The following is a 25957-nucleotide window of genomic DNA, read 5'->3' on the forward strand; positions in this document are numbered from 1 at the left end:
AGCAATTTATTGTGAAACTACTCGATATACCTGCTGGCAATCAGTTTCATTGAGCCCTTTAAGGTCAAAGCTTAATTCTTTATTATTTTTGGTAATAAAGGTCAGCATAGTGAATTTTCCTCTACTAAATTCTAAATTCATCTACTAAATTTTAATCAGATTTGGTAAAACAAATAAATGGAACAAACAAGGTGAATGAAATCTCACATTTTACATTAGTTGTAATTTTCTTCATTGTAATGTCAAAGCTCAGTGAGTTCATGGGATGACTGATGATGCGTCTTTGTATTAACTACATTTTTTCCTTTCTCAGCCAACACTGTCTCCGGCCTCCTCGGCTGATATGGCTCCCATTTCCTCTGGCTCATCAACTTGGACTTCATCTGGTATCCCCTTCTCATTTGTCTCTATGGCAACAGGCATTGGTCCATCCTCCAGTGGTAGTCAAGCAACTGTGGCATCTGTGGTGACCAGCACTTTACTGGCTGGCCTGGGCTTCAGTGGTGGTGTCATTTCCTCTTTACCCAGCTACATTTGGCCAAGCAGAGCACCCAACCACAATCCCACCTCTCACCACCAGGCTACCAAAGCCAGTGAGCAGATGAAAGACATGCCTGCTGTTGTCAGTGCAGCAGTTAAGGATAATAATGAAGCTGGGAGTGAGGACGGAGAAAACTGCAAAGGTCAAGGAGAGGACAGAGAGAGGGAAGGCGAGGATACGGATGATGAGAAGGAAGAAGAAGAGAAAAAAGACAAGGAGAGGAAAGGATCGGGAGGTTTAAGCAGGGCAAAGAGGAAGGATAGCAACATAGCAGCAAAGCATTTATTTGGTAAGATGCCTTACTCTGGTGCACGGGAGAAGGAACAGACTGAAAAAGAGCCTACTAAACCACCGCCTGTTAGAAAAGACCAACTAAAAGCAAATACTTACAATCCACTTCACTCTTACCCAAGTCTTACCACAGAATCAGCCAATCAAACAGCAGCAGTCCCCATCCAGGAGGACCTATCAGTGACACTTAGGCACTGCATAATGAGGGATGAAAAGCACCGGCCTTTCTCATACCACACCGGTAAGTCAACAAGCTGGTCATGTACAAACCAGAGTTATAAGAATATTAGCAGTTTCGCCTATTTGCAGAAGAGCAGATTCTGTTTGTTCAATTAATATCTCCCTTACATTAGTAATGAGATTACTTGTTATGAAACATGTTACAACTTGTGTTGCCTGCTGCTATTTAACGCATTCTGGGCTTCTGTGTACTGTTTGTGGGGATGGCTCTAAGGTCCAGCTCCTTCATAGACTAGCTTCTTATAACAACAATTTTGAGTATTTATTTAAAAATGAGTATTAGTGTGTTGACCATTTTTGCTTTATTTTGGAGGGGAATTTATCATTTAGACTTGTGCAGAAGGATGGTGGATATATTGGACAATGAATGTCAAAGATGGCGGTCCCAGGCTAGCTAGGTTTACAAAAGTTTACAAGTGACTACACCTTAACTAGACTCGATCTCTCTCTCTCTATAAATATATATATATGAGTGTGTGTGTGGCCTCTGTGATACCCGTGTGTTAATGAGCTCCTGCTGTGAGGGCTGAAGTTGACCATTTTGATCATCTACATTTTGATGTTTTGAAATGTGTCAGAAGCAAAGGAAGGATCTCAGGGATACGACATTTTCATGGATGAGTGACTTGTTAATCAAATGGCAAAGCATGACCTGCTTCATATTTCTTTTTGAAGGCTAAAGCAGTAATCATCTGAGCATAGGTATAATCTCACGATATTTCATTTTTAACTAAAACTCTAATAGCCCTAATAGTTCGTAGTTGTGTTTCCGTTTGGTTTAACTGTAGTAAGTTATTAAAGATCCAGTTATCTGGGACAACTGGCTGAAGGGAAAAAGCGAAACAGACTTTGACATTTTAGAAGGACATTTAAATGACAAATATTTAACATTATACAAGAGTCAAAATTAGGTACATTTTCATAAAAAAAGAACATGCTGAGAAAATACTGAGTTACATGAATGAATATGTAATGTACTGTTGTAATGATGTAATATAAATGCACTGCATAGTTTTTACTGCACACCTTTCAGTCCACTTGTTCTAATGGTCAGTCCACCTTAGTACCACAGTGAAAGTGGAGAAACAATGTTACACATAACAATGTAGAGATTAGACAAATGACAGATGTGAGAAGGAGTAAAATGTCGGCTAACTCTGTTGCTGTGTAAGCTAGCTTTAGCTATCATCCTGCCATATTGTATGATGATTGATTTGTATTTTAGTTAACCATAAGAGCCATATATACTCAAAGTATCATTTCATTACTGTGGAAAGTCATTGAATGTGTCAGGTAAAATATGTGTGTTAAGAAGGCACTTGTTGAATGTTGAACCAGCAAAGAAGAATAACTTAGTTTGGAAACTATGGTCCTGTCACTGATGTATCCATGCAGAGAAAATGTGGCTGATACTCAATACAGACAGGTGAAGGCAAGAGCTGCTGTCAGTGTCTCATTCATTGCCCCTTACTATTTCCCCTGTTTAAGGGCACAACATTTGGAGGCACCACTGGGATATTTGGCCTGAGCTGTAAAAAAAAAGCCAGATGACCCAGGCATCAGAAAGGAGCACTGCAAAGCAGCAGAGATGTTACTAGACTGACATTGGCATTTGTATCCTGAAGTGAACAGTAATCACTAGGAGGCAGCAAAAATCTTTCAAGTCTGATAAACATTTCATAGCCTGTGCTAACTCCTCTGGAGTCTGAAGTAGAGAAGCTACAGCTGAAAATGAAAGAAACACTGTATCAACTGACGGGAGAGCAACTGATTAAATTATGTGATATACTTCAAATCTCAGGAAAAAAAACATGTGCTTAATAAAATACAGTCAGTTAGTCTCACATTTAAAGCAACTTGAACATGCAGAGCTTCAACCGCAAGGATGAAGGTATGTCACACCTTCTTGATGTCCAGAAGGACATAAGCAATACACAAATGGAGAGGGCAGTAGAGAAATTAAGACTGCTTCTACACGAAAAAGAGGACAAAATGCATTGCTTAATGAGGAATGGCATGAATCCCCAGTTTAATGTATTGTTCCAACACCACCGAACTGCTCTATGTAGCACAACAATTATAATAAATGAGGCCAAATAGTAGAGCCTGAGCAAAAAGACAGGTTCATTTTCCAGTCTTGAAAGGCAAATTGAAAATGGGCTCAGTAGCAGACCTGCAGTTAAGGAGTTACAGTCAGGAACATAAGTATTTGAACACCCGGCGATTTTGCAAGTTTTCCCACTTACAAATCATGGAGAGGCCTAAAATTCACATTGTATTCCCACTGTGAGAGACGGCATTTTAAAAACAATTCAGGAAATCATTGTATGATTTTTAAAGAATTTATTTGTATAGCACTGTTGCACATAAGTATTTGAACACCTGAGAAAAGCCAATGTTAGTATTTGGTACAGAAACCTTTGTTTACAATTACAGAGGTCAATGTTTCATGTAGTTCTTGACCAGGTTTGGACACACTGCAGGAGGGATTTTGGCCCACTTCTCCACACAGATCTCCTCTAGATCTGCCAGGTTTCGGGGCTGTCGCTGAGCAACACAGAGGTTCAGCTCCCTCCAAAGATTTTATATTGGATTTAGGTCTGTAGACTGGCTAGGCCACTCCAGAACCTGGATATGCTTCTTACGGAGCCACTCCTTGGTTATCCTGGCTGTGTGCTTCGGGTCATTGTCATGTTATGGGTGGCTGTAGCTCAGGTGGCAGAGCAGGTCAGCCACTAATCAGAAGGTCGGTGGTTCGATCCCAGGCTGCCTCCTGGCTGGATGCCAGTAGGCAAACATGGTTAGTATCTTGCCCAGCCTTGGGCAAGATACTAACCATGTTTGCCTACTGGTGGTGGTCAGAGGGCCCGGTGGCGCCTGTGTCCGGCAGCCTCGCCTCTGTCAGTGCGCCCCAGGGCAGCTGTGGCTACAATGTAGCTTGCCATCGCCAGTGTGTGTGAATGTGAGTGTGAATGGGTGAATGACTGAATGTAGTGTAAAGCGCTTTGGGGTCCTTAAGGACTAGAAAAGCGCTATACAAATGCAGGCCATTTACCATTTACCATGTTGGAAGACCCAACCACAACCCATCTTCAATGCTCTGACTGAGGGAAGGTTGTTGCTCAAAATCTCACAATACGTGGCCTCATTCATCCTCTCCTTAGTACAGTGCAGTGGTCCTGTCTCCTTCAAAGAAAAGCACCCCCAAAGTATGATGTTTCCACCCCCATGCTTCACAGTAAGGATAGAGTTCTTGGGATACAACTCCTCCTTCTTTCTCCTCAAAACACGACGAGTTAAGTTTAGACCAGCAAGTTCTATTTTGGTCCCGTCTGACCACATGACTTTCTCCCACGCCTCCTCTGGATCATCCAGATGATCACTGGCAAACTTCAGACGGGCCTGGACATGTGATGACTTGAGCAGGGGAACCTTCCATGCAATGCATGATTTGAGACCATGGCGGCGTAGTGTTCTACCAACAGTGACCTTTGTGGCACTTTTCTCACAGTTTCAGAGTTATACAAACAACTCTCCTCTTAGAGTTAGAGTAGTAAAGAGACTCCCTAAAATTTCTTGATCAAGACAAAAGAATTGAGGCAGAAAATCCTGTTTGCTTCTCAGGAAGTTAAATCAAGTCTAAAATATGATCCAGCACTAGTCCAGAGTCTTTTCATGCATACTGTCCTGACTGGTCTTCAGAATAATAATATTAAAAGTGATCTGCAACTTTATCTACTGCAAACAAATACTTCAAATGAGCTGTTGCCAGAGAAGGTGAATATTGCAGTTGCAAATGGAGAGACAGGACGAAAAGAAACATGCAGCTCCATCAGGAGTACCTACTGTAAATACTGTCTAGACCAGTGATTCTCCAGTGGAAAAGAGAAACACAGTCAAAGAAAGAGCAAATAAAAGAAATGTGCGCTGACATGGTACTCCTGAAAGAGTTGAGGGCAGATGACACCACGGTGATTGGCCTCATCAGTGACTGAGTTGAGACTCTGGCTGAGTGCTGCGACACAAACAACCTGCTGCTTAACACCGAGAAGACCAAGGAGCTCATCGTGGACTACAGGAGGAATGCTGACCCACATCCACCCATCCACATTAAGGGGACGGCTGTGGAGCGTGCGAGCAGCTTCAAGTTCCTGGGAGTCCACATCTCCGAGGATCTCATCTGGACAACCAACTGCTCCAAGCTGGTCAAGAAGGCTCACCAGCGCCTCTTCTTCTTGAGGACTCTGAGGAAGAACCACCTGTCCTCAGACATCCTGGTGAACTTCTATCGCTGCACCATCGAGAGCATCCTGACCAACTGTATAACAGTCTGGTACGGGAACTGCTCTGCCTCAGAAGGCGTTGCAGAGGGTCGTGAAAACTGCCCAGCGCACCGCTGGAGCACCACTTCCTGCCATAAAGGACATCTACAGGAAGCGGTGTCTGAAAAGGGCTGGGAAAATCATCAAAGACCCCAGTCACCCATCACATGGACTCTTCACCCTCCTGCCCTCTGGGAGGCGCTACAGGAGCCTCCGGACTAAGACCACCAGGTACCAGAACAGCTTCTTCCCCACAGCTGTCAGACTCCTGAACTCTGCCTCCTGACATCTGACCCACGTTAACACATGGACTGGACATACACACACAACCACCTACACACACACACACACAACCACCTACACACACACACAACCACCTACACACACAATGGACAACTGTACCCTCAAACACACAATAATAACATGGACTGAACCACCACTCACAACCACTAGCACTTTATATAACCTCTTAACTGCACTACTGTATAGTTCTGTGTAAATAATCATTCTGTACATACGATAATTTTTAATCCTACAACTGTTTATAACCCGCATAGTTCACATTTCTGTATAACTGTATATCTCAGATTTCTGTATAGTTTTTCATATTTATATCCTGTTCATAGCCTGTACATACTTATAGTTATAGAATATTCATAACATACTTCATACCGTGTACATTATAACATACCATAATAGACCCATTTCTGTAACATACTTACATATCTATATTATTGCTAATATATATTGTAATATATCTATGTCATGGCTAAAGCACTTCTGGATGGATGCAAACTGCATTTCGTTGCCCTGTACCTGTGCATGTGCAATGACAATAAAGTTGAATTCTATTCTAAGTTTCCAAAATCAGAGAAGCCATTCTAAAGACAACACCTAAGCTGAGCGCGTGAGCAATCGCACACTGCTGACATCCCCACACAGAAAATCTGCGCTGCGCACAAAAAAAAGCCTGAATTAGAATGAAAGTAAATAGATGTATTTATTTTATTTCGCTGATTTTCTGTGCGCGGAGACTGTGTCAGCAGTGCACGATTGCTCACGCGCTCAGCTTAGAGGGAACAGTGTCTGCAACCCAGCTGCTTTTCCCCATTAAGGCAAAAGAAACTTCATGCTGTTTTATTATTAGCATGTGAGGGGAACAGCACAGTTTCAACAAAGATTTGCACCACAGAAATATTTTCCAGCACCATGCCACCACTCTAGATGCTTTTCATGTGTGAAAGAAAGAAGTACCAAAGACCTCCCATCACAAGGAGCTCAGCAGCTACAGGCCAGTAGCCCTGACATCACATCTGTTGAAGACCCTCGAGAGGTTGGTTCTAAACCCTCTGTGTCCCCTGGTGAGGTCTTTATTTGATCCGCTGCAGTTTGCTTACCAGCCTGGCATTGGGGTGGAGGACGCCATCATCTACCTCCTGCACGAGCTCTGACTCACCTGGAGAAGCCTGGAAGCACTGTGAGGATCATGCTCTTTGATTTCTCCAGTGCTTTTAACACCATCCAGCCACGACTTCTGAGAGACAAGCTGGAGCTATCGGGAGTGGACCACCACATGTCCCAGTGGATACTGGACTACCTCACAGAACGTCCACAGTATGTGAGGTCACAGGGCTGTGTCTCTGACACGCTGGTCTGCAGTACGGGGCCCCACAGGGAACTGTGCTGGCCCCGTTCCTCTTCACCCTCTACACTGCAGACTTCTCCATCAACTCCCCACGCTGCCACCTACAGAAGTTCTCTGACGACTCTGCCATAGTCGGCCTCATGACAGGTGAGGACGACTCAGAGTACAGACAGTGGACTCTGGACTTTGTGGACTGGTGTCAGCAGAACCACCTGCTGATCAACGCCAGGAAAACCAAGGAGTTGGTGGTGGACTTCCGGAGACGCAGACCCACCACACTGACACCGGTGAACATCCAGGGAGTGGACATTGAGATAGTGGACTCTTATAGGTACCTGGGTGTTCACCTGAATAATAAACTGGACTGGAGCCACAACACCGATGCTCTTTACAGGAAGGGTCAGAGCAGACTCTACCTGCTGAGGTGGCTGAGGTCATTTTGAGTCCAGGGAGCGCTTTTAAAAACCTTCTATGACTCTGTGGTGGCATCTGTCATTTTTACAGTGTGGTATGTTGGTCCTCCATCCCTGCAGCTGTCAGACTGCACAATCAGAACTGCTCCCAACAAACATAGATGTTTACATCAACGCTGTAACTGCAATAATTTAATCAACCGATTCGCACTACAACCTGAGTTTGCCTCTTATCTGTAGTTATTTTTATTTAATTTAATAACTGTACAGTACTCTGTTTATAGTAACCATTGTCCTTAATGTAAATATGTAAGAAAAATTGTGTATGTTTCTGTTCTGTGTCCTGTTTGTTTGTATATTTGTCTTTTTGGCTGCTGTTACAACCAAATTTCCCCCTGTGGGACAATTAAACGATTATTCTATTGTATTCTAAGAATGTCACGAATATTGTCAGCACTGCTTCAAGTGTGGGAGATGTGAGCATTTTGTGCAGGTTTCAACGCACCAAGCACCTTTCAAACAAGATAGCATTCTGATCTTCAAGTCTCATGAGAGTAGGGAGAGTAGAAAAGCGCTATATAAGAATCAGTCCATTTACCATTCATGAGAACCCACAGTGGCCTGAAGGACTGAAGGAAGTTCTGCGATACCCTTTTATCAGTAAAGGCTAGCATGACACCAAATATTGTTTACAAAATCCCACGAACCATGACATCGTAGTGCCAAATAGGAATGTTATGGAAACTTCACGGTCTGTTGGATCAATATATCCTGCGTATATATTGAAAACTGACTGGATACCTACTGCATCAGTCCATTATGCCCAGGCACATCTACCAATGAACACTAGGATCCACCTATCAAGTTGTTAATCAGATGTTAAGAGAAGAATCACAATCATTCTTTAGGTCTGACAACGACATAGGATGTGCTGAGAACTTGCAAATGAACACTTCCTTGACAGATAACGAGCCAGTGACACCGACTTATCTCTCTGTACCAAAGCCCTTGTATCAGGAGATGAAAAACTACCTGCAGGACTTCTGAGCTCAAGGGTTGATGGAAAAATCCACCTCATCATACTCCTCTCTGGTAGTCTGCAGGATGTCACGACAGTGCTGCAAAGAGTTAGGGAGAATGGAATCAAACTGAAAGCAAGGAAGTGCAATCTGTTTAGAGCAGAAGCAAGGTAACTTGGCGGGACTGTGTCAGCAGAAGGAAGCAGGATAAACCCCACAGATAGCACTGCTATGACTGCTTTGAAAGACAAACAGCCAGTGAATGTTGTTGGTGAATTAAGAGCAATGTTGGGACAGTTAAGTTATTACAAACAATACAGGATTTTGATGGAATCGCCAATCCTGTCGGTGCATTGTTGGTTCTTGGTGTCCGGGGCTGGGCGCTCAGGTCATGCGCCAGCTCACTCCCGGTGGCTACTTGGCGGGGCCTGGCGCCTGCTGCTCAGTCAGGCCTCTTCCGGGGCGCGGAGGGCCCTCGGGCCTCCGGCCTCTGTGCCTGCGGCTCGGTTCACTCTGGCACAGCTGGCTGCCGGCGGAGCCGGCGGGCACGCCGGTGCAGCCCCCTCTAGTTTCTGCCCGGTGGCTACTGGGTGACCCCTCGCCTGGGTATCCTCAGCCCTTCCCATGAAGGTGGCACGGATGCCCCTCCGGTGGTCCTCCTTGGGCTCTTGCACTCTGGGACCTCTGGATGTCTGGGGCCTGGATCTCCTCCATGCCTGCTTCATGCCCTGGGGGGACGGGGCTATGGCTCTCTACATCCTCTAGCAGACCATTACATGGGGAACCATTTGAATACAAGTGCGCCGATCCACACAGGTGTGCACATGGGTGTTCACTGTTTGTAGACTTAAATCACACCTTTCTTGGCTGCTACTTCAAAGCACATTGTGCGCTGTCTGTCCTGCGTGCTGCACAACAACATTCAATATTTAGTATTTACTGCTGTTTACACTTAGCTAGATTAATGCGATGGTGTTGTGTATAGTATGTTGCTTTGTTTTGTTTTGTTTTTTTGCTTGTTTTCTACTCTTTTTCTCTCAACAGGTGATCCCGGAGATATTTTTTTCCCCCCTTTCTCACTGTCCCTCTCCCCTTCTGTTTTTCTTTTCCTTCCTCTTTCTTTCTCCCTTTCCTATCCCTCACTCATGTCTGTCCCGTCTGTACAACTGAAAATAAAATAAATAATAAAAACAAAGGTCGATCAAATGGACCAATACGGCAATGCCATGATGATCCATTTGGCAAAATAAATCCATTGGGTATCCTTGTTGGTCTTCAGACAACAATTCTGACGGCTAGAGAACCAAATGGGACAGGCGAAAAAAAAAAAAAAAAAAAAAAAAAAAAAAAAAAGAGCAGAAGCAAGGTAACTTGGCGGGACTGTGTCAGCAGAAGGAAGCAGGATAAACCCCACAGATAGCACTGCTATGACTGCTTTGAAAGACAAACAGCCAGTGAATGTTGTTGGTGAATTAAGAGCAATGTTGGGACAGTTAAGTTATTACAAACAATACAGGATTTTGATGGAATCGCCAATTCTCTGTATGACCTGCTCAGTGGACCTGCAGACATCGAGACCCAGCGAAACAAAAGATTAAAGTGGCAGATAAAATAAAACAACAGCAGTTGTCCCTTCAAGTACACATATTTAGTGTAGCGACATGCACCAGTCAGTGGTAGAGCAGTTGACAGACTGTTTAACTCAGCCTCCTGTTATAGGCTTTCCAAAAGTTTCACAGCCATTCATTGTGAAACGTTGCTTTGTGCAATTTCTTGCATTTCTCGTACTTTAACTGCAGTTGGGAAGAATTACCATTTGCGTTCAGAGTTTCTAGCTCTCAAATGGGTGATCACAGAAAAATTCTGCCTCTATTATGCACCATTCTTCACAGTGTACACCTATAATTATCGACTTACCTATATGCCAAACTGAATACAACAGGGTGACGATGGGTAGCAGAACTGGCAGATTTCCACTTCACGATTAAAATGTGAAGGAAAATGTGGTTGCAGACAGTCTTTACAGCATGGTGTAGACACGATGAAAGAGTTCATGGAGGAAACTGCATGTAATGTGATTGGAGCAGCTACACAGACAGTGGAAAGAATGAATCCAGTGTGTCGTGTCCATGGTCTCAGTTAACTGTGCAGCCATGGCCACAGATGTTTCCATCATACCACTGACAAAAAGCCAGATCAAACAGGAACAAAGAAGTGATCTGGTTTGGTGTAACCTAACACAAGAAAAACCATCAAGTTCAAAACTAAAGCACTTCAACTCACAGGTAATATGTCTTCTAAGACAACAAATTGAAGATGGATGAGAATCTTCTTGCACAAAGAAACAGCCAACCAAAAACAGGTGGTCTTACCAGAAAAACACGAAAGTACAAAACTAAAGGAGATACATGATGAATGGGGCCATCGAGGTGTTGAAATGAATGTTATCGGTTCTACTAGTTCTACTGGCCGCATATGCAACGAGAAGTAGAAGATTATGTAATAAAGACCGTCTGTCTGCATAAAACTAAAGAAGCCATCTCATTACAGCAGTGCACCACTGACTAGTATTGTCACTACTTAACCACTGAAACTTCTATCAAGTGATTTCCTACACCACAACAAATGCAAGACAGTTATGAATACATCCTTGTTGTCACTGTTTTACACACTTCAGGTGTATGCTGCAACTTCCAAAACAGGTTATACAGCTGCAATCAAAATCCTTAATGACAGCACGAATACATCATAAACAGGGTGTTGAATTTGACCGAAACTGAAAAACTACTGTGGAGTTGCTGGATCCAGGACTATTCTCTACCATCCCCAAAGGAATGGGCAAGTGGAGCAGTTTATAGGATACTATTCCAGATGCTGAAACACTCTCTGAGAAGCAGAAGCCACTAATCAAGAACTAAGTCAATGCACTCAATAGCAAATGGACTCTTCAGCACAGAATTCAATTTGATTCGATTTTTATTTTGCTTGGAGCTTAACACACAGACCCAAAGCACACCACAGTCACTTGTATCACTCTCATGGACCTTTATCAAACGTGAGTGTTGCTTGTCGCCTGCTCTGGCCCCTGGAACACAATTGATTATGGTTGCTGGCGTCTCTAGCTTCATGTCTCAGAATAGAATCGCCAATTATCAGAGTTGATCAACCTTATGAGGCCAGAAGTCTTTACAGACATTGTGTGTCTAAAAAGGTGTAATCTGAGAGATTTACAAAATGTGCCCAAAAAAATCAGAGCATGTAATTTGCATGCTGTTTATCCGCTACATACTTTCATAAAGGTACATTTCCATTTCAAGCTCCCTTGGGTCAGATTTCCAAAATATCCTCATGCCTGATTAATGGTGAGGGCACCTCCAAATAATTTTCTAAGATTTTCAGAACCAGTCATTTTAGTCTAGCGATCTGCAGCTCAGTTTTTTAAAGATACAGCGATCTGTATTTGATCTGTATTTGATTTGATCCCATTTCTTAGTATGCTCATTTATATTGACATGAACCATTTCTAATTTTTATGGAAAATAAATTACTGTCAACCAGCAACTCAAAGCAACAGCTTCCTTCTCATATTTACTACACTCTAAAAACTGAAACTGACATTTACTTAAAATTTTTGATGCAACACTTTTACACTTAAAAATATTGAGTAGGTTGGAAACTAGTCAAATTTGTTCAATATACTAGATCAATTGAATAACTAAAGCTTAAACATATTAAGTTGAAATCAATAATTGTAGTTGTTTACACAAACATGAAAAAATTGAGTAAATAACACTGACATGCTTGGTCAATGTAACTGAATATAGACGGTCAGTTGATCCAAAATTTTATTCCATTTACTTAATATTGTAAACTGAACGTAATCAAAATTGTACTTGATATTAAATATGTTAAATGGCCTGTATTTGTATAGCGCTTTACTTTGTCCCTATGGACCCCAAAGCGCTTTACACATTCAGTCATCCTGAATGTGTGTGTGAATCATTCAGTCATTCACACACTGGTGATGGCAGCTACATTGTAGCCACAGCTGCCCTGGGGCGCACTGACAGAGGCGAGGCTGCCGGACACTGGCGCCACCGGGCCCTCTGACCACCACCAGTAGGCAACCAGTAGGTGACCGAGACTGTCGGTGCCGGGGCTCGAACTGGCAACCTTCCGATTACAAGATGAATTCCAACTCTTGAGCCAATTATTGTATTTCGCTGGTAGTCTAAGTCTGAAAAACCAAACAATAAAATAAAATATTTATAGTGATAGTTACTAAGCCTCTGAATTACTTTTTAGAGTGTACATGATTAAGGTCTGGAGACTGGTGAGGCCAATCCATGACCTTAATGTACTTTTTTGTTCTCAGTGTGATGCTTGAAGACCACAACCTATCTTCTGTCTTCTAGCTGTTGGAGGTTCTCATCCAGGATTCTACAGTAGACGGCTCGTTGATGTGATGGTGTCTGTCCATACCCTCAGCAGAACAATAGCCTTAAATCATGTTTTTACCTCAGTATACACACTCCCCATAGGGGACGGGTCCCATTGTGCTTTTAACAACAACGAAGACAAGAAGAAACTGCTGCATATAAGAATGAACAAGTGAAATGCGGTTATCAATTGAAAAGCCATCACAGTGGCTAAGATGAACAGGCACATGGTTAAATACGCACTGTAAGTAGGGCACAGAAAGGAAGTGGCAGGAATAACAGAAGGACAAAGCACAGATACAGACAGAGCAGTCGCCCATGACAGTAAGACCAGACTGACCAACCTGTGCGCTACCTACAAGAAGGCCTATGACTCAATGCCACACGTGGATCCTGGAATGTCTACAACTCCACAAGATTAACAGGATAAAGAGTCTTTATCAGAAATCTGACCAACACTGGAGGCCAACTTACAGCAAATTGCACAAATTGCATCAAGTGTGGGATTTACCATGCTCTGTCCCCACTGCTATTCTACATATGCCTTCACCCTTAGTGAAAGCATTGACAAGACTGGCCTGTGGATATGGATTATGGAATGCAGCAATCCTCAGCCACCTCCTCTACATGAAAAATAAATGATGGTCTAGCTAAACACAAACCGGAATGAATGGCATTGTTGCTACAGGATACTGTAATAATCAGGCTGGTTTAGTATGCATTCAAATTTGAATAAATCCCCATCAGTGCCACCAGTAAAATACCCCCACCCCATCACACCTCTTTCTCCATGCTTCGAGGTGGGAATCATGCAGGTAGAAACCATCCTTTACCTTTTCTGCGTCACACAAAGACACAGGGGGTGAAACCAAAGATCTCAAATTTGGACTCACTAAAGCACAGGTTTCCACTGGTCTGATGTCCACTCCTTGTGTTTCTGGCCCAAACAAATCTCTTCTATAAAAGTCTTCCAGGTCCTGAGGCAGAGAAACAGCCTCAGACCATCACACCACCACCTTGTTTTACTTGATATATGATATATGGTATGATGATCCTTTTCTGAAGTGCTATGTTACTTTTATGCCTTCCAAAAAGTTAAACTTTTGTCTCGTCAGGCCACAGACTATTTCCCCAAAATCTTGAGAATCATTATTAAATTCCGTTCTTTTGAATTCTTTGGCGACAGAGAAAGACTGGACTCAGAGTGGTCACAGCTCAACAAATTATCTTTATTTTACATTTTCGGAAATGGAGGCCTGAACACACGAACACACAAGCTCAGGTCTGAATTCTTCGCCTGCTAAAATATTTTTAGCACTACGTCACACCAATCAAAACAACTCCTTCAGTGTTGCTAGTTCCGCTTTTCGGTCTGGTTTCCTGTGTTTTATTAATATGCCTCTGCACTAACTTCCCCTTTCTTTACTTCCCCTTACTGAAGTCTTGGTTGCCAGGGCAACCTGTCAACCTCTGACCTAGTTCTTTGTCACCTCTGGGCCTGGTTTATAAAGGCCTCTATTATTAAAATACATAAAACAATATAATCAGAAAATAAGCATTAAGAATACATATTTATTTCTTAACATCATCAAGATGTTTTCTGGAAAAACCGAGACGAGCCTTCATCTTCCTTTTGGTCAGCAGTATTGGAACTCGACCATGCAGGCTATTTTTCCCAGTCTCTTTCTTACGGTGGAGTCATGAACCTTAACTGAGGCAAGTGAGGCCCGGAGTTCTTTGGATGTTGATCTGGGGTCTTTTGTGACCTCTTGGATGAGCTATTTCTAGGTCTTGAGTTAATTTTGGTTGGCCGGCCAAGTCTGGGAAGGTACACCACTAGCTCTCACTGTGGTTTGCTGGAGTCCCACAGCTTTAGAAATGGCTTTGGCCTTTTCCAGACTGAGATCTCAGATTTACTTTGTTTGTCATTTGTTCCTGAATTTCCTTGGTTCGCAGCATGATGTTGCATGATGCTTTTAAGGATCTTTTGGTCTACTCAGTCAGCCAGATTGTATTTAAGTGATTTCTTGATTGGGAAAATGTGTGGTGGGATGCACCGATACCGATACTGGTATCGGGTATCGGGGCCGATACTGTAAAATGTGTGTGTACTCATACTAAAAGTTGAGTACACAAAAGTTAACCGATACCGATACCATGAACCGATACTAACTTATTTCATTAATCAGAGTGTGGCTTGTCATTTTTGTTGTAGTTTGTTAGATTGGCCACTAGGGGGACATCCCGCGCTAAACAGGCACAGGGTTAGGCGAGTGAGTCTGGTGGCTCCAGATAAAAAAGAGAAACTGCAGGCTAAACAAAATGTCAGCAGTGTGGAACAGCCAACTTTAACTCAGGTTTTGGAAAAGCGATGAAAAATGTCAAGAGAAAATCCACGGACAGTTAAAATAACAGAGGCTCTGACTCATTTTATCGCTCTGGATGACCAGCCAATGCGGGCCGTGGAAAACATAGGATTGCACCGTCTTCTCAGCATACTCGAGCTGCGATATGAAATATAATAAATGAACAGAAGTGTTTATTTATTATTCTGAAAGCTCGAGACAGTGCCAATAGTTCAGTGATATTTTGTTAAATTACAATGTGGAGACTCTGCAATAATTTAACAGAAGTGCTTATTTTTCACTTGAAATTTTTTTGTGGTCATTTTTATTAAGATTTTATTTTTTATCGGCAGAGAATATAATAAAACCTGTCTTCCAATTCATTGCATTTGTGTGCATGTGTGGTAGAAGTATTGGTTTTTGTACTCTGTATCGGCAAGTACTCAGATCCAAGAATCGGTATCGTATCGGTTTGAAAAAATTGGTATCGTTGCATGCCTAATGTGTGGTAATAATCAGGCCTGGGTGTGGCTAGAGGAACTGAACTCAGCTTTCAAAGGATGTGATACATCACAATTAATTTATTTTAGAACAGGCTGAACAACCAATCAGTTGCATGCAGACTAATGACACCACATTATAGCACCTGCTCAGATTGTTTTGGAATCCCAGCCGAGCTGGCACTATTTTATTACCTGGTACCAGGTACTATAACCTAATAGAAAACCCTGAAAACATGGCAAACTGCAGCGAGTCAATCCAAGTAGGTACTAGTGGAAAAGGGGTTTACGTAACAAACCCTACAATGTCAGCAAGGTATCAAATAATTATTTTCCCACTGTATAGTTATATACTGTTTGAGTTTATTAAATAGAAATCTAATAAATAAAAAAAAATACTGATTAGTATGCGTTTATGGCTCGAAGGAAAATTACTGAAAATCACTGACTGATGCAATCTCAAACTTACAATTACTATATTAAAAATACATAAGCGTAGGTGCTGGTTTGTGGAAGACTCCGTGTTGCCCCTCCATCTTGAATACATTCGCGGAGATGTGAATCACTGTTTGACCTAATCACTTTTTCTCCAATGGAAGAAATTTTTAATTTGTGTCTAAACCTTTAAGAGTCTCAAGAAATGAAGGAACATACCTGTGTTCTCACCTAAGATGGAGTCCCATTGTTAGCAGATTAGACACGCAATGCTTTTTTTGCTATGTTTCCCAGTGTAACAATGTTAGATCCGCTTCAAAGAAGGTTTTGGTAACAACAGCTAACAGGACTGATGAAAACACCTGTGCTTATTGACAGAAAGGTTAAGGATATCTTCAGCATCTACGTTGACTTATTTCACAACATTTTGCAGCCTCATCCAAAATAAATAGATGTGAACATATTGATAGCTAAGGTAAACAGCGTCCGCTTTAATTTGAATATACAAGGGGAATAAAACAGAATTCAGTTGACTGCAAAGTGCAATCTGATGACATCTGAGATTTTACACACTGCAACTTTAAACCAGCATGGCTTCTTCAATTCTACATAGAACCAAAGTCTATAGACTCCCCTAACATGGATGATATACTGACTATGAGAAATAACTGCACTTACTGTCGAATTTATCCCAGATCTGTATATAAAGTTGCACAACAGAGAACACAATGTTTTGGCCAATGTATGTATTTCTTATCTAGTTTAAGGAATATACATGTATCACAAGTATTATCATATTTTCAACTTCGTTTTTCTTTATATGCCTAGTGCAGCAAAATCATTTTGGTACATTATTAATATTGCTGTCTTCCTTTTTTTTTTCTTGTCTGTCAATTTCCTCCCCAGGACCAGTACCAGTTGCTATACAGGACTCTACTTAGGCCCATCAGTGTCAACGTGAATGGTTTGGGTCTTCTGGCCAGAGATTTTAATGAGACAATACTGACTGTCAGACCGGTCCGAGAGTACGGAGCTGTTGGTCTGAAACAGGCTCTTCAGAACGAGGAGCTCTGCTGAAGAGCCCGTCCCGTGGATCCAAAAAACCTGTGTTGTTCCTGAGCCCATAAAAGAAGCACTTATCTTTGAAAAACGTCAAGGAACGATCATGGACAGGACTTTCCAATGCCTTTTTCGCCAGACTCTTGGTTAAAATTAATAACCTGATTACTTTTTTACACAGATATAAAGTTTTGATATTTATTTTTTTTCACCAATTTATGTCTTATTGTTCTCCTACTGAAGGGTTTACACCTGTTTTTAAGTTTCACGACAGTGTCAGTGGGCAGCGAGAAACACTTTTTGTCTTGTTTGCACTATTCAGTGTAGTGTTACAGCCTACATATAGACTCACTTGGATTTTCCTCAATCAGACTTTTTTTATGGAGACATTTCAGGGCTCGTTAAGCCAACTGCTTCTGTGAAGGACATCACAAGTTTTCTGTCTCTATAACAAGATGTCTGACTTCTGCTCAGCATGACCTCCTACACCATGCTCACACATCATGTTACTATTCATTAATCACAAGATTAATGGAAAGAAGCTCATGGAAGGATGACCACCAACACGTATTTATTTAAACTGATTTATTTATTGTTTCCATTGTTTTGTTGTTACACCATTATTCACATCCAAATTAGGATACCTATGTGGTGTAACCACTGCTACTGTGAACTTTTATGGTTAATTCTTTGTATAATTCATAATATGCTTTTTAATATATGGGAGTACTGTATGTATACATATATAAATATATCCCTATCATAATAACTTTGTGATTTTTGTACACGTCCTTTGTGGCCTCCTGAATCAGACTGATTTCCATCATGTCCTATAGATCAATATTCTGCTACTCACAGCTGATTCAGCCAACTGAAGGTGGACTTCTTTAGTCCTCTATATTCTTGTATGCTGCTATGTCATCTGCACTCTCTCTCTCTCTCTCTCTCTCTCTCACACACACACACACACACACACACACACACACACACACACACACACACACACACATATTGACCACAAACACATGATATTCCTTTGAAAAGGATTTTTGTTTTCATCCTGACAGCCAAGCATCAGTTAAGAACACAAACAGGTAGGTAGGTGGGCCATTTATATGGATATACAGTCCTGTTTGTGGCACATTAGTATATGTGAGGGGGCAAACTCCTCAACATGGGTGGTGATCATGGTGGCCATTTAGAAGTCGGCCATCTTGGATACAACTTTTGTTTTTTCAATAGGAAGAGGACCATGTGACACATCAAACTTATTGGTAATGTCACAAGAACAACAATGGTGTGCTTGGTTTCAACGTAACTTTATTCTTTCATGAGTTATTTACAAGTTTCTCTTTGTTCACAGCCCTTGACATGTCAAAGATGTTAACACGTGAGGAGCGGATCGAAATTGTGTTGATATCTGGTGAACACAGTAACCGGGTCATTGCTGCAGATTTCAGTGCAAGACACCCTACGAGACCACCCCTCTCCCATGCTACAGTTAGCAAACTGATTGCTAAGTTTGGTGAAACTGGTTCAGTGTTGGATTTGCCAAAATGTGGACGCAAGAAAACTGTCACTAATGAAGAAACATCAGTGGCTGTCCTAGCTTCATTCAGCAAGAGTCCACAGCGTAGCACTCGCCGCATGTCACTGGAGAGTGGCATTAGTCGAACATCCCTTCGGCGGATATTAGCTACTCACAAATGGCACCCTTACAAACTCCAGCTACTGCAGCATCTCAACGAGGATGACCCAGATCGGCAAACAGAATTTGCAGAATGGGCAAAACAAAACTTGGAACAGGACCCTCAGTTCACGCAGAAGATTTTGTTCAGTGATGAGGCAAACTTTTATGTGAATGGTGTTAACAAACAAAACCACCGCTATTGGTCTGACTCTAACCCACATTGGATGGATCCTCCAAGACTGTTGGAACAACAAAAGTGATGGTTTGGTGTGGTATATGGGGTACAACGATAGTGGGTCCATTCTTCATCAATGGAAACCTCAAGGCCACTGGATATTTGAAATTGCTACATGATGATGTGTTTCCCTCTTTATGCACTGAAGCTGGCACGTTCCCTGAGTTTTTCCAGCAAGATGGTGCACCACCACATTATGGGTGCCAGGTCCAAGCATTCCTAGATGAACAGTTTCCTGGAAAGTGGATTGGTCGTCGTGGGCCAGTTGAATGGCCCCCAAGTCTCCCGATCTGACCCCCTTAGACTTTTATCTTTGGGGTCATCTGAAGGCAATTGTCTATGGTGTGAAGATACAAGATGTGCAGCACCTGAAACTACGGATACTGGATGCCTGTGCTGGCATTTCTCCTGCGGTGTTGCTATCAGTGTGTGAAGAGTGGGAGAAGAGGGTTGCATTGACAATCCAACACAATGGGCAGCACATTGAACACATTTTACAAGTGTTCAGAAACTTGTAAATAACTAATGAAAGAATAAAGTTACGTTGAAACCAAGCACACCATTGTTGTTCTTGTGACATTACCAATAAGTTTGATGTGTTACATGGCCCTCTTCCTATTGGAAAAACAAAAGTTGTATCCAAGATGGCCGACTTCTAAATGGCCACCATGGTCACCAACCATCTTGAGGAGTTTGCCCCCTCACATATACTAATGTGCCACAAACAGGACTTTCATATCACCAACCATTCCCATTTTATTACAGTTTATCCATATTAATGGCCCACCCTGTAGTTTGAACCAGACTGATCTGCAGTTCATTAAGCCCGTTCTCATTCCCAATGCGTAGCATACCAATGATTTGTCACGTCCCGAGGTGTTTCATAGTAACGCGAGAAGTAACCATCCACGTCATTATGATGCACGCCTGATTGTGGATGGAATTCAACAGAATGACGCTCCTGGCGGTAACAGACATTTCAGCCGTGTATTCCAGCCCTAACCCTAACCTTAATCGTATTAGATAGTGTTTTCCAAAGCAATTCATGATGAGAAAGTAAAATAAATGTACATGTCGCCTCTGTCAGTGCGCCCCAGGGTGGCTGTGGCTACAATGTAGCTGCCATCACCAGTGTGTGAATGGGTGGATGACTGGTTGTGTAAAGCACTTTGGGGTCCTTAGGGACTAGAAAAGCGCTATACAAATACAGGTCCTTTTACAGGCCATGTCTAGATTCATTCCAAACGGTTCTCGTGTTTCCGAAAGGACAACATACTGATGATTTGTCACATAGCATCGGTATCTTACGTTTTGGGATGAGAACGTTTTGGTTCTCTCTGCAGTGGGCTCAATAACAGATCTATGCAATAATAATATGCACTGATCCAAAACAGGGTTTTCAACAGTACGTAAAGTCTACACAGGCTTAAATACTCAACGTTCGTCTTTATTATACGTTAATTCCTTTATGAAAAAAAGAACTGCTGCTTTAAGTATTTAGGTTCTTAACATATTTAATACAAAACATCCTCATATAGTCACCATATCTGCATTTGTTTTTCGGAAACCTGAAAGCAGTGCTTGTGCTAGCACACATTTCACATTCTAACATTCATTTACACTTTCCTAACTACAATGCAGTTTGGATCTTGTGTTCCTACCTTCATTCTCTGTGACAGTACTCATGCATTGGAACAGTTATGGCTAGTGATGTGCGATACCACTGATTTCCTTCCGATCCGATACCAAGTAATATTCAGGGTGGTATCAATGATATTGATCCGATGCCGATACTTTGTACAAAAGCTTATTTTATTTATTGTATCTCAAATTATAGCATCATAATGATTACAGGACATCAGATTACTTGTTCTTATCACTTAATAATGCAGAGTTCATCATATAGAAATAAAAAAACTGAAGTTATTTGAACACGTTGCCTGCAGCACTAAAGGACTCATGAGAGACGTCTGTCTCGCCCTAGCAGCATCTGTCCCTCTCCTCCTCTTCAGTTCGTCTCAACATAAGTGTCATATAAGTCATATTCTGTGATGATTTACTCTGAGGTGTTTGACAAGGTTAGTGATGTTGCCACAACCATACATGCCAACCCTCCCGATTTTATCCGGGAGAATCCCGAATTTCAGTGCCCCTCCCAAAAATCTCCCGGAGCCACCATTCTCCCGAATTTCTCCCGATTTTCCACCCGGACAACAAAATTGAAAGACCATATGGCAGAATTCATAGCACGGCCCAGCCAATTCCAGTTTCCAACAATGGCGGCAGCGACTTAGTTTTAATATTACTCTTATTTCTCTTTCTGGGTCGCAAAAAACCTTTTAACATATTTTCAGGTGAGAATGTAGCTGTGTAAACTTCAAATATCTGAGCCTGTAACAGCAGTCTGGCGAGGAAGGAGCGGCTAGCAGGTCCCGCGGGCATGTGGTGCGGAGGTTAGCCGCATAACTCGAAGCCAGTCAGTTAAATTAAACAACAGACCTTTATTCCTTGTCAGCAACATAAGACCATACAAGCCAGGTCTCCACGGCTCTACACTGTCCGTACATACATGTGCGGGGATCAGTAGTCGCCGGCGCCAGGCCGTTACAATGGTGAAGTCTATCCTGAGAACAGAACACAAGCAGCATGTAATGGCTGCCACGCTATACTCACACACCCCCTAGGAGACTCCCCCCCTCGTGGTGCTATAAAACAATGAGGGTTGTTACAAGCCGATCAACACATCGTCTTCAAACCCCCGCGGTCTTTCACTACTCGGGTTAAACATGATATTTAAGTCACTTTGTTATTGTTTGGCTTTTTCAGTGTTTTATTTGTTCGTGAGTAAATCGGTTTGGCTGAGATTAAAGTTATTAGATGAAATTAAATGTAACCTTATTAGTCCCTCGGGTGGGGTCCTCCGGGGTTTTCACACAGCTGAATAAACATCAAACAGAAAACTGATTAAACAGACGTGTGAGACGGCCGAGAGCTTCAGTCAGCGCCCGGTTATATTTTAGATAGCAAGGAGCAGATGGCAGTTTCACTCCACCGAGGGAGCTCGTGGAGCTCCCTAATTCTGAGGACTCAAGGTTGGCAAGTATGGCCACAACATCTCACTTTTTTGCCACATGTATCACAAACCACATCTCAGCTGTTTGTGGAGGTAAAATACGTCCGCACAATTACGCTCAGCCATTGTTGTGAGTGCGCACGCCAAGGGGCTGCGAGACATTTATACAGCCGTATTTCGCACATGACTATGAAAGGCGGAAGAGGAAATAGTTCCTTTGAATGTAGACGATCCGAATGTTATAGTTTCTTTCCACTGTGTTCCTGTTAATGATAAACTACAAATTTACCCTAAATTACTAAAATATCGATATTTTAATTGTGAGAATCGATTCTAGAACATAAATGACTGGTATCGGAGGAATCGATATTTCAGGATCGATCCGCACATCACTAGTTATGGCTAATGGCTGAGTTACAAATCATGTACACAGAACAATAACAGATAACCTGACCAAGTGTTGATAACCATGGACCACGATTTGTACAACTAAATGTGTGTGTGTGTGTGTGTGTGTGTGTGTGTGTGTGTGTGTGTGTGTTGCCACATAAACGAGGTTGTGGAGGGTGGACACACACAGCAACGATTAAACATTGTAGCTGTGTCAGAAGAAGGACAATGCAGGGCCTTATCACTCATGTTCATTTGCTTGTAGCAGCAGCTTAAATGTGTTCAAAGTAAACACTCTTTGTTTTTAGCAAATTTAGTCAAGTTTAAAAAAACAAACAAACACCAGTGTAAAAATGAATTGTAAACTTAACCTCCAACTTTGACTTTCTTCTGTTTTCTTGTTGACATGTTGATTCAGGTTTTCTAACCTCTCCTGCTTTCAGTACAAAATTACAGAAATGAATCCCCACACGTCCTTATCCTATGGGGCGGTGCAGAGCTGAAACACTGGAAGGAAAACGAATTGATGTTCAAAGCACACCTGCTCTTCATCAGACAGTGAAACACTAAGCAGCGCCATCTTAAATTGCCTGTGAACAGTCACATGACCCACAACACCCAATCAAGAATGAGATCATATCTAGGACAAACAACTGATAAATGAAAAGATTTTAAGTCTTGCATGTTGTCTCGAAAGAATGGGACTAAATGCCTAAACAAAGGCACCACAAACCACACACACAAAAAAAACACAAAAATAAAAACCCAAGTAGTGTCTAACAGTGAAGATAGATGCAAATACTTGCACCTGCTCCTCTATTAAACACAATGTGTCAAAAATAATAAAACTATATACACAATGTACAATATAAAGAGTATTTAAAAGATCTTAGAGTGCCATCAGGTATCTCCATCATCAAGTGTAAGAAAACTCCTAAGAGGTGCTTGCATTGTTAGATGCAGTAAGTGTACTATGACCCCTAGAGAGTGAAAAGTTCATGCTGTAAAAGTAGTATTGGTGTCCTGTCCTCATGTTGGGAGCTGCACATGCTCAGTCCCAATATAACTACACAAGGCAGCAGTGATTCATATACTGAAAGTGGTTCAATTCAATTTATACAGCTCTACATCATGACAACAATCGCCTCAAGGCACTTAATCTCGTAAGGTAAGACTGTTATTAAAAATAAACAACAATAAAACAGAGCAGGAGTAATATTCCACAAACAAAATAAAATTAACTTTAACCTGGTAAATTTATAAGCAAAAAAACTTGTCATGCATGATTCGTTAAGACCAAGTAATAATTTAGGGCTCTAACTTCATACTCTTTGACATTTGACATATTTGACTGAATCCTGGATCCCTGTTAAAGATCTGTGCTTGCAGACAGAAGTTCTTTTAGTTGTTTCCTTCTAGGACTGGCTTTATGGTGGTTCTGTGGCCTACAAGCAAAGAGCAGGCTCAGTTTTCCTGCTCTGGTTACAATGTTCCCTCTCTCTCTCTCTCTCTCACACACACACACACACACACGCACACACACACACTTTCTTTGACATGAGGATGTTTTTCGATGATATCCTGTACCTCTTGGAAATAAACTCTTGTGGTTTTGTGTTCTGAATGAATATGTGAAACTGTTTTTTCACACTGCACAAAACAGATGATATGTTGAATGATGAAACAATAAGAGGAACACACGTACTTTTGTTTTAACAAAGTCTCCTTCACATACAGAAACCCGTGCTCCGTTCTCTTGCTGACCCTCCCTAATATGACTTTGCTTTACATCACTGCTGTGTACTGCAGTATTTCAGATGAAGAGACGCTTCAAAAGATTTAAAAAACAGAAGGGCTGTTAGTGTAGGCTACTTCTACACTAATCCGGATAAATTTGAAAACGGCGTTTTCGTCTAAAAACGCTCTGCGTGCACACTAGTGTTTTCAGTCATTTCCGAACAGTTGTTTTTCCACACTGAGACACCTGAAACGCTTATGTTCCTGTTTTGCGCATGCGTGAAACGTAAGATGATTCAACCTGCTTCGTTTCTGTCTGCCACCTATTTATTTTTCCGGCTCTTTGAAACATCACGGCAAAATGTCAAGGAAAAGCACCGAGTTTTTTAAACTCGGCCAGGGGGCTGCTGCTGCGGGCCCCTTGGTGTGTTCCAGAAAACGGCGGTGCCTACTGGGGTCAGCGGGGGAGCTGACCCCAGGCACATAAAGAAAGCACAGATATCATGACACCATAACACAATGAAAAACACAGACAAGCAACATGGGCAAATATTCCAGTGGGAGGCATTGGATTCAGGTGGGGGAGGGTAGTGGTGAGGGCGTATCAGTATATGTGTGTGTGTGTGTGGGGGGGGGGGGGGGGGATGTGTGTCTTGTGTTCAGCCTTAGAGAGTGTCCTTTCGCCTCTTAGGCTAAAATCAACAGTCCGCAGACTATGCAGGTGACCTTGAGGAATAAGGCAGAGAGTCAGGTTGTTCTCGTATCTCTAGGATAAATTGTTGTTCTCCTCAACGTCAACCTTCAACCATTGTCCAGTCGGTGCCGTCAGGGTGGGTGGTAGCCGCAAGGGATGTTGTAAATGTTGTTTTGGGACGAACAAACTGCATCAATTTTACAGTCGTTCTTAATGTCCATCACTGGTCTCCTGTTGTGTCATCCGTTGCGAGCTCCTCCAAGATCTTTCCCATATTGCGTTCAGTAAGAACAGTCTACTCACAGCTCTTCCCACAGTTTCAATCATAGCGACCAGCTTTGTGGGGGTTTGAACAGTAGTCACCGCTTTCTTCAATTTTCGATAAGCCAGGGTCGAGCCAGCTCTGATCAGCAAGAAACCCATTATCATGGTTCCAAAAAGGTAGATGTCTTCAATGTCCTCAATAGACAGTCCCACCAGGCACACGACGTGTTACTTCTGCCACCTGTTCATCGTGTATCCAGCAGGGAACGTCCCTCCAGGACACTGGGGTTCTCACGACCCCAGGCTTGTCCTCGAGAAGAGAGTGTCAATTGCATTAAGGGACCAGCGGATCAAATCCATGGTCCTTCTTTAGGTTTTAGAGAATAAGAGCGAGAATGAGAGGCTCTCTCAGGGTTAGAGTCAGACAAGACCAGACAAGGACAAAGAAGCAGCAAGCAGGGAAGATAAGGGGAAGGAGAGGGTGAGAGATGCGTCTGCCTCGTCTGAGAGCCACAGTGAATAAATGCATGTAGACACTGAGGGTTCTCAGAAGGGCCCGTGTTGACACCTGCTGCTCTCTGGCAGGAAGCACCATGCCTTCGCGTGTTTCAAATGCACTTTAGAA

At 42.3% G+C, this 25957-nt stretch overlaps 2 protein-coding genes across 6 annotated transcripts in view; both read left to right on the forward strand.

Annotated features, from left to right (window-relative positions):
- Positions 1-24895, forward strand: part of LOC146519281 (receptor-type tyrosine-protein phosphatase gamma-like) — a 303364-nt gene extending 278469 nt beyond the window's left edge. The window contains exons 12-14 of one of the 5 annotated variants that reach the window (XR_014874022.1): positions 314-830; positions 955-1073; positions 17097-24895. Coding sequence is in view for 3 of the 5 variants with exons in the window: in XM_085159100.1 (XP_085015226.1) it covers positions 314-1168 (855 nt within the window). In the remaining 2 variants the exon portion in view is untranslated. Of the gene's footprint in view, positions 1-313; positions 1415-17096 lie in introns of those variants that run through there. The other 4 variants (XR_014874021.1, XM_085159101.1, XM_085159102.1 and 1 more) reach the window with 4 other exon arrangements.
- LOC146519283 (G2/M phase-specific E3 ubiquitin-protein ligase-like) overlaps positions 1-25957 on the forward strand; it is a 253031-nt gene that overhangs the window by 156431 nt on the left and 70643 nt on the right. The gene's annotated exons all lie outside the window — the stretch shown is intronic.

Source organism: Neolamprologus multifasciatus, chromosome 5 (genome assembly GCF_963576455.1).
Source record: "Neolamprologus multifasciatus chromosome 5, fNeoMul1.2, whole genome shotgun sequence".
In the NCBI taxonomy this organism is placed as follows: domain Eukaryota; kingdom Metazoa; phylum Chordata; class Actinopteri; order Cichliformes; family Cichlidae; genus Neolamprologus; species Neolamprologus multifasciatus.